Source organism: Streptopelia decaocto (assembly GCF_964273445.1).
Source record: "Streptopelia decaocto genome assembly, chromosome: 3".
Classification (NCBI taxonomy): domain Eukaryota; kingdom Metazoa; phylum Chordata; class Aves; order Columbiformes; family Columbidae; genus Streptopelia; species Streptopelia decaocto.
Window position 1 is genome coordinate 35,114,076 of NC_138656.1, and position 20,002 is coordinate 35,134,077.

At 36.6% G+C, this 20,002-nt stretch overlaps 1 protein-coding gene across 1 annotated transcript in view; it reads right to left on the reverse strand.

Annotated features, from left to right (window-relative positions):
* TTC27 (tetratricopeptide repeat domain 27) overlaps positions 1 to 20,002 on the reverse strand; it is a 125,116-nt gene that overhangs the window by 83,783 nt on the left and 21,331 nt on the right. Inside the window, exons 6-8 of the mRNA XM_082049408.1 lie at positions 16,459 to 16,623; positions 13,210 to 13,346; positions 8,639 to 8,751 (exon numbers count right to left, since the gene is read on the reverse strand). Of these exons, the coding sequence (XP_081905534.1) occupies positions 8,639 to 8,751; positions 13,210 to 13,346; positions 16,459 to 16,623 (415 nt within the window). The remainder of the gene's footprint in view (positions 1 to 8,638; positions 8,752 to 13,209; positions 13,347 to 16,458; positions 16,624 to 20,002) is intronic.

A 20,002-nucleotide genomic window follows, 5' to 3' on the forward strand; every position in this document is an offset into this window, starting at 1 on the left:
TATGTGCTCTGATTTCAAGGATAGTTTAAGCAGTTCACCCCAGAGAACTTCAGGAGCTGAAATCAGAGCACAATTTCAGATCTGTTGCTGTAAGATCTATGAATCAAGCATCTTTTCATAACATTATAAAGTCACTAATCACTGCATCATTCAGCTTTGCAAAGCTCCTTCTGTCTGGTCTTCAATCCAGTCTTTGGGAGTTGAATGAAATAGAAGAAGGAGAGAAAACAAATAGACATTCTTATGACAGATAAAACACAAACTTAGAGTAAGATCTACTCCAGAGGAGAAAAAAAGTGTTTTCTAGTAAATCAGCAAAAGCCAATAGCTTATGACTTATAACCAATTCTTTAATCTGATTAATCAAATCTACACTTGCAGCCTAATGGATAAGGTATCCAGTTTAACTAATTAGCTATATAATTTGGGACTTAATTAGCTATAATCTTTGTAAAAGTGGAATTAATAGCAATCACTCTAAAGTATCCCTTTTTGGATTATGACTAAATATTTCTGTTTTAAGAACTGACTTAGAAAGTTAACAAATGTTAAAGAAAGCTATGAAAAATGAAATAGTGTCCTTAAAATAGCTGAAGTTGTACTAAAATCCAGAATACAGAAAGGATCAAAATCTCTGGAATATTAAATAAAAATGAAATATCTCTAAAAGGTATCATTAATGCATCCAAAAAGTGTTTACAGAGCAACTAACCAAGATCATCAAAAGCAGTGCTAAATACAGCATGGACAAAAATAGTGAGAATCCACAAAACTATGTAATAGCCCTACTATAAAAGCCATTGCAGGGAAGCTTTATGAATTAATTGTACTAGCATTCATTGCAGAAGAACATAATAAAATTCCCACCAGCGAACCTTTTTGGGTAAGCGAGAGAATTACAGGACAGAATAATCCTTTTGAAATCAAAAAGCCACAAAAGAGGTTACATGCTAAGAGGCTGGATGCTAAGAAGTTAAGAGGACCAAATACTATTCAGACAAAAAGTTGAAAGTGAGTTTTGGGAGACACTAAAAGCAGTGTGCAAGTCCTCATGTAAAAGTGCCTCAGTGCCTGAAAATAAGAGAGCAACAAAACTTATGCCAGGCTTTAAAACTGATGTCAGGCAATCAGTGTAACTACTGGCTTGTAAGCACATAATATGTTGCAGGTGAGTAAGGAGAGACTGTATAAATGAACAGAAGGACTAGAGACACCTGAGCAAATGCAACATGTGTGGGGAGAGTCAGCCGGGCTTCTGTAAAAAAAAAAAAATAAATCCTGCATTACAAACCTATTGGGGCCTTTTGGAAGGTTTAACCAGCATGAGGATATACACAAGCTGGTTGCTGAAATCAGCTTAGATCTAAGATTTTTTTTAAGAAGTCCCTCACCAGGAAGGGCTTTCAAAGAAATGGAGCATTCATGAGAGAAGAGGGAACCTCTTGGTGGGATTAAAAGATAGGAAAACATACGAGACAAATAGTCAGTCATCCCAATGGAGAAGGTCAGCACTGTAATCCTGTATAGGTTGTGTGCTGTAGTCCATGTGCTATAATATTAATAAAAAAAAAACTAGAACAGAAAAATGTATAGTGAAGTGAGAAAACTCACAAATGATATGACATTCTTTGAAGTAAGGATGTGAATAAACAATAAGGAGCTGCAGAAATAACTTACAGGACAGAGTAAAAGGGTAGTAACATAAAAATGCCAAGCATCGCACAACAGCAAACACAGTTTCAGCTTCACAAAAAGTGATAGGCTCCAATTTGACCATTTCTATTCAGGAGCAACTCTTTAGTACTGCAGGTGCATGAAAACACTAGCTCCATACTAGGCAGCTGTTAAAAAGGTGAATAAAAATGTGAGCAATTAATTAGGAAAGTAATAGAGCATAGCATACTAGGATATACTACATAAAACATACAAATCAGTAACATAAAGCCTACATAAAATAGGACATAAAGCCTTTGTTTGTCCACCCATGAATAGTATGTTCTGTTCTGGACGTTTCATTTCAAAAGCAGTAAGTCAGTATTGGAAGAATTTCAGAAACAGACAGATTTGATTGTTGTTCTATGATGATGAATAATAATGTTTTATGCGTTATATAACATCTTCTACAAATGGAATGTCTTATTGTGCTAGGACTAACCAAAGAGGAACACTGCAGAGGTTTTCCAAATTGTTAGGAAATAAGTGAGTTAAATCACTAATTGAAGCTACAGTTTAACAAACTACCTGGAGGAGCATTTTTTTTTTTGAACAGCAGGTACAAAGTATGTATAAAGATGCCTTTGCCAAAGGATGGTACCAAGGTCAGAAATTTACGTGGGCTTAGTGGAAGACAACAAATATTTGAGACATCCATTGAGGGCTGCCGTGCCAACAACCCAGATTAGGCTCAGGAAATCACTGTTTAGAGGCTGGGAAGGTTTTGGGAGAAGGGCGCAACATGTGCTTCCCTGTTGTTATTCACCCTCAGGTATCTGCTCACAGCTACTCTGAAAGAGAAAGAATAAAGTCAGGTGGATGAAGACAACTGCAGAGTTTTTGTTTGCTTACATTACCTCTCTGCAAGTTCAGACAATGTGAATCCAGGTTCCTCTGGTAACTAATTAAAACTACAGTTAACTAGCATGAAATAGATGATGACTAGATAGGTCAGACTTTCCACATATGCAATTTTATGTGTATTTGCTGCATTTCTATGCACTTTTATCAGCCATGTTAATTTTGTGAATGAAAAAGAGCCAAACCAAACCCAACAAACTGATCACTTTACAAGTATTTTCAAAGTTTCACAAAGGTATTTCAAGTGACTCATGTGTTTTATGTGAGTATTCAGAACAGCAAGACAAGAAGTTCATCTCCCCCATGGAATCTCTCCACACAGCTGTACGTCCTGGTGCACAGCAAAATATGATGCAGCATTTACTTTAAACAGCCATAAACTGACCATGGTGAGATCATTATACTGTCTGGCACCTGTAATTGGTTTGTTTCAAAAAAATAATAATAATAATTTACACTTACATCATATGTTTGTAAAGATGGGCCAGAGTGCCAAAAGTATTTAACTGAAAATTCTTCATCACACTTAATGCTGTCCAAGATTTTATTTCATACCTTTTACATTCATAGGACAACATGTATAAGCTCTGGCCTTCCACAGTCAGTGTAACATAACCTTTTTCATCTCAGTAGCTTAGTAGAGAGAACACTCTCTCTAATAAAAAATAATAACAGTTTTTTACCTGCCATTGCCCTGTCCTTCTGACACAAGCTATATAGCATGACTTCGCTATGAAGTGCAAAGAAGGCTGCAATCATACCTATAATCTTAATAAGCACACAATCCATCTTACCTAACTTTAACCATGTAAAATTTAGACCTTTAATCTAGTTGTCTATGCTTCCTTCAGAGTTTATGCAAAAATACAGATTAATGTAGGGAGTGATTCAGTCCATCGTAAAATAAGTGTCTGAAGTGAAATAAATCACACCCTGCAGGTGCTGATTTCTCCATTGACTAGAGAAAAAACAGGCAGCTAATAGCAGCGTGGCAGAATGCAAACCCCCCTCTCTCCCCCTCCTTCAGTACGGAAGGAGTAGGCACATCTCCCTTTCTCTCTGCTACTTGAGGCTAACCGCTTCTTTTGTTTGGCCCCAGAGCACCCTGGCCAGGGCCATTAGGAGAAGGGAGTGCCGAGGCGCCACTGAGCCGCTGGGCACCTGCGGCCAGTGTGGGGGATGTTTGGAGGCTTCAGGGGCACCCACAGCCAGTGCAGCTTCTAGAATGCCTACAGTCAGATCTGATCAGCCAATATAAAAACGGGATTCTCGTCGAGACTCCGCCTATTCACGGGTCTCTCGGAGCACGAGCAAGATGCTGCCGCCGAGAGCCGCCCTCCCGGGATGGAGACTCCGCTTGCCTTGCCGCCACGGCTGTGAGTAAAACTTCTCGCAGAATCGCGAGTATATTTATGCTTTCCGTGCACATTTGCACGCGTACTTTCCGTGCCCAATACGAGCACGTGTATAAATTATTTCCTCGCGCAATCGTGGGTGCGATCCTTCTGTGCACATATGCATGTGCAACTTTCCGTGAACATTTGCACGCGTACTTTCCGTGCTTAATACAAGCACGTGTACTTTCCGTGCACATTTGCACGCGTAACTTTCCGTGCTCAATATGAGCACGTGTATAAATTATTTCCTCGCGCAATCGTGAGTGTATTTTCCTCCCGTGCTTCCACATAAGCACGTGTAATATTCCGTGCACACTTGCACGTGTAAGTAAATTAACCCTCGCAGGACTGCGAGTGTATTATAAATTTACCCTCGCAGAATCGCGAGTGTACACTTCCCGTACTCACTACGAGTACGTGTATCTCTTTAAAAATAATCCCACACCGTGTTTCGGCAAGTGTGTACTTCTCCGTGACTCAGGGCCGGCTCCGGCATTGTTTTGAGTGAAGCCACGTGCATGCACACTGTGGACCGCCTGTTGTATTAGTTGCTGCCCCTTCATAATTTTCCTCAACTGATATCCGAACCTTTATTTAAGTTACTTTGGAGTGCTAAAACCCTGTTTCTCACCGGTTTAATAAAAGTTGTTTTGGACCCTGTTGTCCCTTAAACTAATCTCGGGGTACCTCCGTGACAAGCAGATTCTCAAATTTCAAGTAGCTAGCTGTTTTCCTGATTCACCTACACAAGTTTCCCGTGATGTTTCCATTGTCAACATGTAATTCGGATTTTTTTTCTATTTAATTGATTCAAAAGCTCATCTTTGCTGATTCTGTTAAAAATCCTTGAGCCCTAATGCTACTTAGTGCTTATGCAGCTGTTTTAAGTATGCTTCTACAGCTCACTGTGTAAACCGTATAATTTCTTATTATCCAATGTATTACTGTATAATAAAAGCTGGCTTCCTGATGCTTTCCTTAGCAGCTGAAGACTGGTGTATAGTCTTTGGCTGAGCTGAGGTACCTCCAGTATAACACACTATTGTCATCAGATCTGATCCTTGAGAAATTGCAAAAGATTAAGAAATAATCAGTCAGTGGACATTTTTCTTTGCTTTCTTAAAATTTCCTATAGCAAGATCTAATTTTTTTTAATTGGAACTTTAATATATTTTCCCACCAGCCTCTGAAATTTTGGTTCGAAGCTCCATACAAAGTTTTGGCCACAGTCTTAAGGCAAGACTATAAAGTAAATTTTATACCATTATGACTAGTTATTTTCATAGAAAATATTAAAAAGGTCCGAGTTAAGTGATGCTTCTGTACTCCAAGGAGTTTCTTTTAATATCTCCTTTAGGTTGCATTAGTCCTGCAGTGAGATAACATGAAGACAGCACGGGACACTTTATTCCTTTACAGATACTACAAAATCTGGATATGATGGAATAGGAAGCCTTTGGGTAAGTGAGGTAGATTGGGGTGGTCCCAGCACTTTGTTGTAGCTACAGTTTCATTATCATAAGAGGCAAACATTTTCTTTTAGACTTAGTTCTGCAGACTGTTCAGTATTTGCAAGAAAAGGAAATTGCAGAAAAGAAACAAAATAGCTGAATACTTTAAAGGAAACTGCCTTAAATTACAGATGCCACAAAGAACTGGTTGGGTACAGTTTACATTGCTACTTTTTTATATAAATGGACTACAGATAAATAAGTTGTTATTTCCTTACATCAATGTGACAGAGAAAGGTTCAAACAAAAGACCTAATTGATTCAGGCTGATGCATGTTATTTGCTAGCTGGCATACTCCATGAGATGTTGCCTGGGCTTTTGTAAAGACAGCTGGTATGAGATATTTCAACACTTGAAAAAATATTTATATCCTCTTAAAATGTAATTGGTGAGAAGGACATTAAAGTGTTTGGACTGATGCTGTAATAGTACTTTGTTTAGCCATCTGATCATTGTAACCTACTTGAAATGAAACTTACTTCACAGCAGGAAGCATTACATCTATTTAGATAATTCCATAGTATGTAATTGTAATTAAGTGTTTTCCAAAAGCTATAACGATTTTCTGTTTGTTCTGCTATCCACAAATATTTCTGCATGCCGCTGATTTTGAGTTAGCATTATTTAGCTATAAAAATCTCAGTTGAATTAAGGGACATTTCTATGACATATGCCGTAAAACAAGTGCTAACAAGCACAGTGAAATGTATAGGAAAAAAATTGCTCACATTTACCCCTTTTCTTTACCTGCAGGCTGCCTTTCTTCAAGAAACCAGGTAAGTCTCTAAAAGTTTATTTGTATTAGAAATAACATCCACTGCTGAAAACCCCAGTCAACAACAGATACTATTAAGGTGACGCTAGACCTAAAACAAAATCTAGTGAGGACTGCTTTGGAAACCTAAAGGAATACCAAAGCCAACTTATTAATTATTATATGAGGTATTAGATTTCCACAACACGGTTGGATATCAAATCTTGTCTCCATCTATGACTGAAATAGTTTCAGTTGCTTAACACTGTCCCACCCACTGAAAGGCATTTACCATTCCTATGGGGAAGAAATGCTGATTTTTTTTTTTTTTGGTTGGTTGGTTTTAGTTCCTTAAATGAGCTTCTTGCCTTGAGTAAAGCCTAACTCACATATCACTTTGATTGTAATGTACACACAGAGCTGGCAGTCAAGATGTTTTCTAGGCACTATTCAGAGCACGACAGCGGTGGTTTCGAAGCAACATACTGTGGTCAAGAAACGTACTGTGCAGCCAGCCAATGTAAAATTCTAATTCTATCCTTTCATTAATTAAAAACAAAAAACAAACAAAAAAAAAACCACCAAACAACAACAACAAAAACAAAAAACAAACAAAAAACCCACATAAACACACACACACACACAAAAAAGACAAAAAAACAAAAACAAAAACAAAACAAAAACACAAAAAAACCACAAAAACAAACAAAAAACCCCCACACCAAACCAAAAGACAAAAAGAGAGAGAGAAAAAAGAAAAAGGTCAAATTAAATTAAAATTAACCTTCAGAAGGGTGGAGGCAGCAAGGATGATATAACCTGAATATAAGACAATTTTGGCTTAAAAAATGAAGTGTGCATGGAAATGCTTCTCAGCAAGGGGAAGGTTTTGCCTTGACTTGGGTCTGCATGAAAGACTAAAAGTGACTGGGTCAAGAACATATGTCAACTGACCGTTTACTCCTTTGTCCTCAAAGTGGATCTAGATGTGGCTTTAAAAAGAAAGTTTAAGACTTGGGGAATAAAGAAAATACAAAGCCACAATACATATTCCACTAATGAATTCCTGATTACAGTGGGTGGGCTGAATGGTTAAAGGGCATAGCTGAAACCACAGACATGCAGCTTCACAATTGACTTCAACTATAGCCAAGCAAGAGTCTGGCCCTTCAAAAAGCTACAGTCTGAGGAATGGGCACATGAAAGGAAACAATCTTAGCTCCTCTAATGACTTCCACTGCACTTTATAGGTCAAGAAGGGGAAAAATAACTGAAAATTTTGGTGAGTGGGGAGAGGCAGGAGAGAAATATTATAACGTGCTACAAAACAGGCAAAAAGTCTCACACCACAAAGGAACTACTGTCAAATGCTGGATTATTAGCACATGCCATTGAATTATCTCACTAGCCTTTCACTGGCCTGTTACTGCTGTCACCCTATCCCAAAGACAGATCTTATAACATCTGCATGCCTCCGCACAGGAAACACTGGTCTGACACTTGGCAACTAGGATTCGCTCATTGACTCCTGGCCTTCTTCTGGCCCAAGCAAGATACCCCAGCAGTACTGCAGATGCCATCATTCTGCAACCCACAGACCACAAAAGTGCTTTGAGAGGTAGGAATGATGAATACTGCATCAAAGTCACCATTTTTATTTTGACAGACTAACACTTCTGAAACAAATCACACACAAAAATTGTGTGCTAATGGTCATCAACTACATAAACACTATGTCATACTAAAAATATTTTTGTATTAGAAAATTAGGATATTCATTAGCAGAGAGCTCTTGACCCTCAAAATCTCAAGTTGCTTTTTGCTTTTTTGTGCCATTTCCAAAACCCATGCAGCATATAATTTCTGAAAGCCAGGAAAAACAAACCAACCAACCAACCAACCAACATTTTGGTGCAAAACCATGGGGATTTTGTACTATAGCTTCTAACTTTTAATGGAAACTCTGAATTTATACAAGAATTCCCATTGCAGTGAATAGCAGGGCAGCATTTTGCTTCAAAGACATGGTTGATCCTCATAGGAAGCTGACTGTTGCAGACTTTGAAATATGTTTCCAAAATGTACCAAAGTGTCATCACCATACAGTAGCTAACGCCACTTTACATTCTGAACATGATTAATCTGAGGCACAAAGAACAAGAAGCTTTTCCAGGATAAAGGAACAACATAGCAATTAATGAAATACTGCTGAAATTTTGAACTGGACACTAATGTTCACTCTGAGATAAGTGAAAATGCTATCACATATAATGCAAATCTTTGTGCATTTTAGCCAGACTACATAAGAAAGGAAAAGAAACTCGCATCAACACACCACTTCATTATTTCATTATCACAATGACTGATGCTTTTTTTTTTTAATAACTGTAAACTAACTTACCATATTCCAAGGATTACAGCAAGCTCTTCTGCACACATATCAGGTACCTGGTACTGATCAGCATCTGCTAATTTTATCTCATTAAGCACTGTATCATCATTTAAATCATAATTCTGTTGGAAGATAAAAAATATTTTAAAATAGATAGGAACAGTTGTACAGAAATGTATGTATTCAAAATATGAAAAAAAATAGATTTATTTGAAAAAGGATAATACAAACATCAGAAAATGATACAATGGAAAGTAATTTACCATGATTACGATAGAATAACTAAATGACTAAGCCAGTAGAAGGAAGTATCATCCAAAGCATTTTTGCTACTAGTATACTGCTTGTCATGCAGGAGGAACAGCATTTAGAGCAACTCTTTACTTGAATATTGATTTTCTACTTAAATAAGGGCTGAAGGGGATTTTCCTTTTCAAATGGTTGCTCATAGTATTATCAACAACTTCCTCCTCTGTTTTTTATACATATACATATATATATATATACACACAAGCTGAAACGGATTAATATTAAATGCTTTACTAACATTCAGGTTTTCAGGCTAGCAACCATAGACATCTGGGAATGTATGGATTTCTTTTTAAGGATTAGCAAAGTGCAACTAAGTAAAGCACATCTTCTGCCAGTACAATTAAATTCCTTACACAGGGCCGTGGTCCCCTTCTTTTTTGTTTTGTTGTGTTGGTTTTGCTTTTAAAGTTTTGCAAATTAAAGAAACACAGACTGAAAAAAACCCACCAAGCCAGCACTTCCAGATACTTCATTTTAGTAAGGGCAAGAAGGGGTATTCTGAAAAGGTTTGTTCCTGAAGAAGTACTTGAGACTTTCCATTTAATTTCCTCTGGAACAAATTGTTTAAGGAGTATTCAGTTTAACTTTTACAAACAAGTGTGCTACCTGAATGTCATTGTCTGTCATTTAACTTTAGGAAAGTAGAGTTGATTTATGGCTGAAAAGTGTCAATTACGATGCTCATAGAATTGGTATTTGTTTGGAAACAACAAAAGATTACTTCAGCTGCCAGCAAGAAGGAGGTAGCTTTAATACTATTTCTCTATGCCTTGGGAGAAAAAAAAGAAAAAAAAAATCCAAACTAAAACAAACAAAAAACAAAAACAAAACAAAAAACACACCAAAAAAAAGTCCTTAAACCAATTATTGTACTACTAGTTTTTAGTTACCACTAGTAGGTTTTACAATCTATTAAAAACAGAAAATGGATTTGTAGTAGCAATTTTTCAAACTCCCTGTTCATTTCCTTCAATGTTCAAGTACTAGCTGCTTCCACTTTGTATCTTCTATCTTCCATCGGCAACGTCAAAATGAGGGTTAAGAGAAGAACAAAAAGCGAACAGAAATGCTTCCAAGTGAGTTATCTGCATTCAACACCAGTATTTCATCACTATTTAAATGAAACTAAACTGTGATTTGACAGACAATGTGAAGAAAATAAGTTTATTTTATTTTATGGAGATAATGAAGATATTCCCACTCTTAAAGGCATATTTAATACCATCATTTTCTTCTCTTACTACATTAGCATACATAAGGATTATCTACCACTTCCAGATGAAAATAATTTTAGAACCAAGCACTATGCTAGCAAAAGGATGCCACTTCATTAGATGTAGCATAAATTACAATTTAATTTATAAGGTAATTAGTTAAAAATTTCCAGCTTCTGGTCTACATAACCTTTAAAATCTAGCCTGTATAAACACCACTAAGTGCTTAAATTCTGTCATGAATACTGATCAACTGTGCTGCGTGTTAAGTGTTAAGTGTTTTAAAGCGTGACTTCCGCTCCTAGGTATAAAAATAAATTCCTCATTCCCCCAAAACATGAAGACAGCTCTGAATTTTTTAAAGCTAACCAAACTATTTTAGCATATCAGTTCATAATGAGTCCTTATGCATCACCTCAAGTCTGTAGTTTTCCTTTCACAGAAACTGACCTGTGAGCAAAGCTTTGAATCTGCAGTCTCAAGTATTTATTTTGAAATACAAATAGTTTTCCTTCCAGTATCATCTGAAATAACAGAACTGCTTGAGGGAAGCAGGAATTGCTCAACCAGAAGTGAGCCCAGCTACTGGTCCAGCAATTGCTCACACTGATACATTGGTTGTATTCTTAATGGAATTACTGACCACTTAATTGCAAAATAAATTGTTCAGTCATCTTATTGAACAATAATAGGGGGAGAACTTTAAGACCACATAAGTAAGCACTCCAAAACAGGAGATGAAAACTAGGTGTGACAAGTCTTATCTTGGCCTTTATACAAATTGTCAGAATTTATAAGTCCCTTAGGAAATTTTACACTCATCCAGGACAATTCCCATCTTTAGAAAAACGGAGTATTTTCCTTTATCTGCAATTGGCAGATGTAAAATAAGAACACTGGAGAGGGGAGGAAAATTACCCTATAATAATTTTGCAGCATGATCACAAGCCTTTTAGCTTTCCACTGCATATATTAATTCTGTGGAGATTCTCAGCACATCTCTAGCCTTAGCTTCTATGCATTTGCCACAAATAGTATTTTAAATGTCTACAAGATACATCAAGCATCTGCCGTAAGCTTAGAGATGCAATGAAGTTGTCAGTAGTTTTTGACAGATGGAGACTAACATTAACTCAGATTTTAGCAAAAAGAACTTCAAGACACTCAAGGCTGACAAATTCAAGACTAGACTTGGCAAAAGAAACACTAGGACGTGCTGTTAAAGTTAACACTGACAAATGACATTAATAACTTGTAGCTTCATACTACATTATCAATACAGACATGCTAAAAAGAGAGGAAAAAATCCAAAACCTTTAATTGGCAATTCAATGCACGCATGAATTGGAGAGCCTGTTTAGTCAAGCCTAGTCTGATACCTGTGACAGAACATTTGCAGATTATGTTAACAAAGAGTCTGAACTTAAAATACCTCAGGTTTTCCAGAAAGCAGCACAAGGTTCTACAAATATTATTTTCTAGAATTTCTGATGCACAAAAAAATGCCTAAACAAAAGGCTCTGGTTTGTTGGTTTGTTTTTTTCACAAGCAGACTGTGGGAATGGAAAGCCTACATTTCCTTAATAGGCAGCCTGAGTAACTTACAACAGAATTATATGACACAGTCACTCAGACTTGCAGAAAGTTCAACTTCCCGCCCTGTAGCCAAAACCTCCCAAGTCCTTTCTAGCATCACATTTTTACTTTTGGAAAGAGTAGATGTACTTACTTACTTTCTCTAGCATCATTTTCAAGATACATTCAGTAAAAGTTTAGTAGGAAACTGTGGATAACATAAGCATGACTATTGTTTAAAGGTTCCAAATACCTCAATTTTCTTTCTTAAACTCTCCACTAAACTTATTTCAGCAGCTTTGGGTCTGTTCATTAAAAGGGTATGTGAATACAGTATTTTGTTAGCAAGGATAATATATTTTATTCTAGTTATACCTGCAGCCTAAAACACTACTGTTATATTTACTGAAACAATGTCATTATTTTATTCCCAACTGAAGTCTTTATCAGATACAGTCTACAAGGGCAAAATTCTTCAAAAGGTTGCAAATAACTGGAAAAAACAGTCATGCAATATCCCAGTTGAGGACTCTGAGAACACCACATCCTATCACTTAGTTCTAGGTAAGCTGTACTTGAAGTCTATAGCTAAGTCTGACACTTGCCAAGGGGCCTTCCCCAAGCTCTCGCTATCCTTAAATTGATTGCTTTATGTAGTTCTATCATAAGCACAAGTTGTGAAATATATGCAATCAGTCTCTTTTCATCAAATCAAAAAGAACACTAAGACACACTAGTGCAACAAAACTAGGATTCCTAAAATATTTATGCATTCAATTTAGAAACAGAGAAGTATTGTCAGATTTTTCGCTTAAGATCCCTGCTTGACCTGGAGGTCCATCAAGGCATAACCTTTCCAAGCTTGAAGAACAAATCTTGGACCATAATGCCTCAATTTATTTCCTGCTTCTTCAAGTTCAAATAACTCTGAATCCCAACCAGAACTTCTCCTCACGAAGGAAAAACACCATCCCAAAACAATATGGTGATTGTTGAGAAATTTGTAATTGAAACCATCATGTATATCCTTAAGCTCAGGAGAGGCAATTCACACAACTGATGCTGGTGGGAATACCTGGACCAATTTCCTATCTTCACACTGTTACTAAACACGTCTGCCAGTCCTTAGGAATCTGTGTATTTCTGTGATGCCTTGCAGGCTAATTTGAAAGTCTGTCTCTCGCCTGTTTTCCTAAATCCATCATTCTTAGTCACTAGAAATCCATACAAAAACTGTAGAAGATCATATTTGCAAACATGCTTTTAGCTGAGTAGCCACACTGTAGACAGTCATATGTTGTTTTACTCCATGTCCTTCAATATTATCCAAACGACTGCCCGACATATTTTCCACAAACATTCAGAAATCATAAGTAAGTTTCTCCTTGACATCACACACTTTTTCCTTGCAGACACCCAAGAAAAGCTTCAGAACATTTTCATTTTAAGAAATTAAAGTGGTTCTTCTCAAATACATACCCTTGTTAAATTTTCCAGAGGTGTTGGAGCTGGACTCTGTTCACTGTGAGGGAGGAGGCATTCATCTGTCCTTTGGACATCTAAAATAAGCTGTGCAACATATTTTTCCTGAAATCGTGTTCTCTTCCCCAAAGCACCTACAGAAAGTTAATATAAGTTTATATTAGTGAACACTAAAAACCAGTAAGCCCATCATATACTAGAGAGTTGCTCACAAAAAAAAAAAGGGGGGGGAAAAACACATTGAGAATTAACCCATAAAATAATTTGCTTAATCTGTCTGCAGTGGCGTACATGCTTTCTCACTGCTAGCTATGACATACAAAGAAATACATATTAGATATACAAACACAGCTAGATGGGTCTTGCAAAGCCACGTTTAGGTAAATTCCCCATAACCCACCATATGGTCTCTTGAGAACTTAGTCATCAAGTTCCATCAGTTCCCTACTTATTCCCTAGCAACAAACCACAGACAATTATTTAATTTGCCTGCTAAATGTTAATGACAACAGGGTGACACTTAGGCAAGTGAAAATCCCATAATATAGAAAGATGGAGTTGTTTAGGTTGGAAAAGACCTTTAAGATCGAGTCCAACTGTATCTTACAGGCCACCATTTTAAATTTTTCAAATCTTCATTTGAAGACTTAGACCTATGAAGAATGATCACAGACAGGACGTTATTGTAATACAGTATATAAGATACTCTAAATGTAACATGGGAGAGAGTGAAACAGCAAACCAGTGAAGGCTTTCTATTGAATTAATCACTATTCAGACTGCACAATGTGAAATGCCTCTCAGTGTTGTTTCCTCAGAACTTTATTGGATCCTCACACAACTTTTACTAGTGTTTAGGGTGCCAATTGACATTTATACCGAGTTGAAAAGAAAAACCATGTCTATTCTTCCTTTGTTACCAATCTGTTTGCAAGCTGCAATCAGAGAAATCACAGAACAATTTCAGGACAGTAACTTAAAATAACTAAACCCTAACCAGAGCCAAAAGGAAGCTAAAAATAACTCTATAAAATTTAGAGGTTTGCTTTCTTATTATTCCTATGATACAACGCTCAAATAACAGCAGCAGAGGACTGAATGCTGATCTACTGTTGCTTTTGCAGAACCAATTAAGATCAAGTAAAGTTCTTAATTTCATTTTAATTTTGAAAATATCTTAAAGGTATGTGATACAGGCCTGAGGATGAGGCAGTGAAACAGCAGTCACCCCCTTTTCTTCCTGGAGGTGGAAAGAAACTAGCAGGAAACCAGAACTTAAACTGATTTCTTCCTTACTGACACACAAAGAGAAATACTGGGTAATGATTCATACTTATTTTATGGAGTAGCACTCAATTCCCAATTTTAAGAATGCTTGAAAAACATTATGCTGTAATTCATTTCCTATTATGTCTTACTGAATAAACAGCTGAATAAAACACTTGCAAAGTTATGCTGGTTACCAATAAATTTGCTTGCTACCACCCAGGAAATGTGATTTGTTTCTGCTCAGAGGTGCACCCGCCTCAATCCATTTTTTTAAGCAGCAAATTCCTTGTTATTACAGGGACAAAACATAATCATTTTTATTTGGAAAATATATATCACATGTGTTTAAGATGCGGAAAAATTTGCTCGCTTTATGCCACCATATCTCCTCACAAAACAGAGCAAATCTACAAAGAGACTTTACTGTGTGCTCCACATTGAAGTTCCCAGGGATGCATTACTGGGCATGAAAACAATAAGCAGACAATGCGCAGATCTCAGACTTCAGCATTATTAATCCTCAAGATCTGTTGATCTTAAATGCATTTTGGTTCACCACCCTTCATTTTAGTAAACTTATATGCAGGAAGGACCACAGTCTTCTCCTTTACTGGAAATTGTTTTGTGTAGTTATTGATGGTTGTGACTCATTGTGAGGGACATAAGGATGCTTCTTAATAAATGATGAATACAGCACAGACTGGGATTAATGAGACTTAAAGTACACAAGCCAAAACAAGTATGATTTATTCACACTTTTCTAAAATAACTTTGGAAAATATTGGTTCTAAATTCTGTCTTTAAGAACAGCATACATTTCCATGCTATAATAAAATGTTCAACTAGTAAGGCTTACAACCATTAAAGAATAAAAGCCTCTTAAAATCCTTTCCTAAAAAGGAAATTCCTTCCAAAAGCCTTATAAATGTCTTTGCTAGAGGTTGAATTTTTACATTAAAGCAGTCTTTTTTGATGATGTAACATTCCTTCCATTTAGCCCAAACACGCATGTCAAATGAATTTGTCTAGAATGCCAACAATTCCCACATGTTTAGTTCAGTTCATTTGCCTTCAGATTAGAGATCCTTCATAACTATTCTAATAGATGGATGGACATAAGCCACAGAACTTTTAGGAGTTTCACAACATTTTTCCAAGAGACTATATCAGCACAAACTCTCTCTGGGACTAGCATAACCTCTTGGTAAAGTAATAAAAAATACAAATAATTCTACTTCATCCATTTTCTCCCCCCTCCAGAAAAGAGTTTTTTTGCTGGGTTAGATTTCATCCAAAATCTGAAGACCTCCTTTAACAGGAAAAAAACCATCCAATATGTATCTGGAAGTTGAGGAGTATCAATGAATTGCCACCTGAGACTTTGATTTTACTTGTTCTTAGTTAAATAAATTTGTATAGCTTGAGTGTCATCATACCATCACAGGCACTGACATTTTAAATAAAAAAAAAAAAAGAAGAATTTAGGTGAATTTTAAACAAAACTACATGCCACACACAGAACACTTCACACATCGAGTATGATGTGTGATGGGTAAGATCAATTGAAATGCATAGAATACCATCAAACAAATATATGAAAATTATTCCTATGTTTTAATTAGATACCATTGCATATAATTCATTCATAGTTATGCCAAAACATTATGCCACAAGATTTTCATTACGTATTTCGAAAAAAGAAACCTTTAAAGCCTTTGAAAGAATGAGCATGGAGTTCCACAAAAGTTTTTAGGTTTTGTGTTTTTCTTTTTTGTGGGTATGAGTTTTTTGGGTTTGTTTTTTTTTTTTAGTTACATATTAAACTAACTCAGGATCTAAGCATGGGTAGCTGCAGCTTCATTCTAAATGTAAAGGAACAGCTAGTGACATAAAGTGGTATAATACATAAGGAGGCTCAAGCCACAGGTTAGTTTGGTGCAACCAACTAGCCTCATAGACGGTACAAGCAAAACTTACCTGTAAGATTAATCTGCAGTTTCGTTATGTCCTTAGCCGTATTGAAACATTGTTTAGCTTTTTTATACTCATAGTAACACAAAAATGTATAGGCACACTCAAGATGGAACTGAACTGCTAAGTGGCGGCTTTCACCACCTGTGATCAAAGTCTCTGCTTCTGTCACTGCAAATTAAGAAAAAGAAAAGCTATCAGGATGCAGTACAGGAGAACGATATTTTTTAAATACAACTGAAATACGAGGAGAGAAAGTCCATTAGGCTTTAAGCAGACCTGTTGTTCTTTACATTTCCGCACATATAAAAAATCCACAGTCTGTAAAAGACAGGAACTATTTGAAGCATTTTTTCAAGTTTTATATCTTAGGATTACTACTAGAACAAAAATATAATCATTGCTTATATTTTAAAGGAAAGTTGATTTGACATATATCACTTTTGCAGGAAATAAATAACTCTGTCCTGGATCTGCTAAAGTACACACGAACTCAAAATACAGAATATTGAGGTAATACCCCTCCCTAAGTAGCGGGCTTCAAATGAGAAACTTTCACCAGCAGATTGAGTATAGAATGGGGACATAGGATGCTTTAGGGGTTTTTTGGTTCGTTGGTTTTTGTTTGTGTGTGGTTGTGTTTGTTTGTTCATAATATTGATTTGCTGAGTGATAAAGATCATATTCTCCATCTGAACAGGAGAAAATACCTGAAATCTTTGGGAAAGAAGACTTGATATTTTTTCATCCAACATAGAAACATTCATATTTCTTAGAGATTTAAAGTCTATCTATCAAAACACAGTAAATGACAAATGAATATTCTTGCATTGTAAAATACAGACTGTTGAGTTGAAAAAAATTGTTGTGCTTGATTCTTAAATGAAATTGTTTGTTTTGGGCTTTATTTCTTCATTTTGACAGAAAATATTTACATAGTAGACTTCTTTAAAAGCTCACAGCTTTCCATTACCTAAGAGTAGTACCCAATATTAAGATAGATGCTGTGTTACTTAATAAGTGCTTATGTGGCAGTTGCACTCCCCTTCCCACTCTGAGAACTGGTGTGACTGCTGCACATGCCCCTCTCCTTCAATGGGGCGGTTAATGGCGCTTTTGTGAGACCCCCTAGTCGGTTGGCCAGGGTCATTAGCAGAGGAGAGGGGACGCAGAGAAGCCAAGAAGCTTCTGGAAGGCCCACAGCCAGAGTAGGGGGGGGCGCAAGGAAGCCGAGAAGCTTCTGGAACACCCACAGCCAGATCTGATCAGACTGCTGAGCCGCGAGTCCTCCCCTGAGACGGGAACACAGTCTAAGGAAACTTCCCGGGATTGGAAGCGCCTCACCTCCTCATTTGGGTGAGTGATAATCGAAGTCCTTGCCGGATTCAGGCAAGTACAGTCCTTGCCGGTCGCGCAAGTGAAGTATCCTAGAGTCAGAGGGCTCTGGCTTTGTTTCTTGTGAGTGCATGCATGCACACTGTGGATCCCCATTATTCATATTTTGCTGCACCCCAATAATCTCCTCAACTGATATACAAACCTGTATTTTTTGTTACCGGAGTGCTAACTAATTGTATAAACCCTGTTTCTAGTCAGCTTATTGGCTGTACTTTTCCGGCCAGAATAAAGTCTGTTTTAGACTTTGTTGTCTGCCTAATACTGACTTTGGGGTCCCTCCGTGACAGCTTAATTTTTCAAGCGTGCTTTATTAGTAGTAAAAAGTCTTGCTATATGAAAAACTAGTATTATCAAGGATCCCTTTAAAACATTTTTCTCTGACTCTTGAATTTACAGATCAGCAGTTAACTCTAGTCTGAAGAGATTATATCGCTTAAACCTTATAGGCTTTGGTGGTTTTTTTATTGTTGTTGTTTTGATGGGGTTTTTTTGAGTACTTCCTAATCTTCAAAATCTTTCAATTAATACAGAAAGCTGCTGAGTCTGAACATATTTTCGCATGGATTTTTGGTTCAGTATTTATATATCCTGCCTAGTAGCTCAACTATTTTCAAAGTCTGAATTTAGAGATTGTTTAATGAAAGCAAATTAGCAATTTAAAAATATTACTCTACTGGTTTTCAACTAAAGTAGGATAGAGAATGCAGCAGGTTACAATTTAATCCTTTAGAAAAAAACAACAACAACAAAAACCCAAACCAGAAAACAACAAAACACCCTCAAGTGACTGCAACTGGTTAAAAAACAAAGTTTGTGCAATTTGATCCCCGCTTTTAACACAAAGTCTCTTTCAAACACATCACTTCAAAACTGAGAAAGTTAGCTGAATGTTAACCTCACATTTAAGTATTGTATACTCATTAAGAACTGAGGTTTTAATGCTTTTGTCCATATTTATCATTAAATGCATTCTCTTTTAAAAAACAGAATAATGCCCACAGGACCGTAAACCATCTGCCTTTCTTACAAAAGTTTTGGTTTTCTTGTAAAAGAGTGGATAAAAAAAAACCCCAACAGTTAATGATTTGAGACATCTGCCATCTTTTACCTGCTTTTCATGTTCTATGCACATACAATGCCTCTCTGATGGTTTCCCAAAGGACAAAAATCCTGTTTACATGAGGAGTAAATAAAATGGCATTTTCTATGAGGTACTATGAAAAGCACTCAAAAATACACTGAGGGTTTTACACAAATGCAAACATAGATTTGCATTGACTATTTAGCATAGTTTGAACCACTAAATCCTGAAGTCCTGCTGTCAGTGCAACAAAACCTACATGACACGAAATGTACAGGCAGGCTGCATAAACGTGCAGTTTTCCAATTGAAAGATTTTGATTCAAAGAAAACAAAAACAGGTTATAGCCTATAATCATACATTACTACTTGATTTTCCATAACTAACAAGTCTCTGTGTTCTGAATATGAAATTACTTGTGCTAAAACCATATATACTGCTATAATGAACTAAAGTGATACACTGAGAAGCAGTCTTACCACTCCCTATCTAAATATAATTCATAGTGCTAACCCCAAAACTTGATAAATTTAAGCATTTGAGACTCGAAGGACCCTTGTGGAAAGCTTTACATCATTACTAGTATTGACGCAGCTGCACGAAAGCACTGATGTCCCAAATTTACAACAGCCCTTGGGCATCCCATACCGTTTTTCTCACAGGGTCAAACGGATGGGAAACTGCACAGAGCCCCATTGGTTTTGCACAAGAGCTGCTTCAGAACAGCAGGGACCTGCCGCAGTTGTCTTCTGTTTAGGTGATGGTGCTGACCTTACACTTGAGAACAACAGATTTTAAAAAGAAAATATAATTTCTCCTAAATCTGAAGGTTTTTTTCTCTAGCAAGACAACGTTTTCTAGTCTGCTTGATACAAAAAAATTAAGCAGGTTTTTCATGCCCTATATAAAAGGGTTATTAAGTATTTCTTTTGTGGAATATGAAGGTACAAACACACCTCCTTAACCTTATTTATCTGAATGAAGCACATCAGCACCCCTTGTTTCATAATACAGAAATTTTTTTTAGGTAAATATTTAGAAAATATACATTCTAAAAGTACTGTACAACAT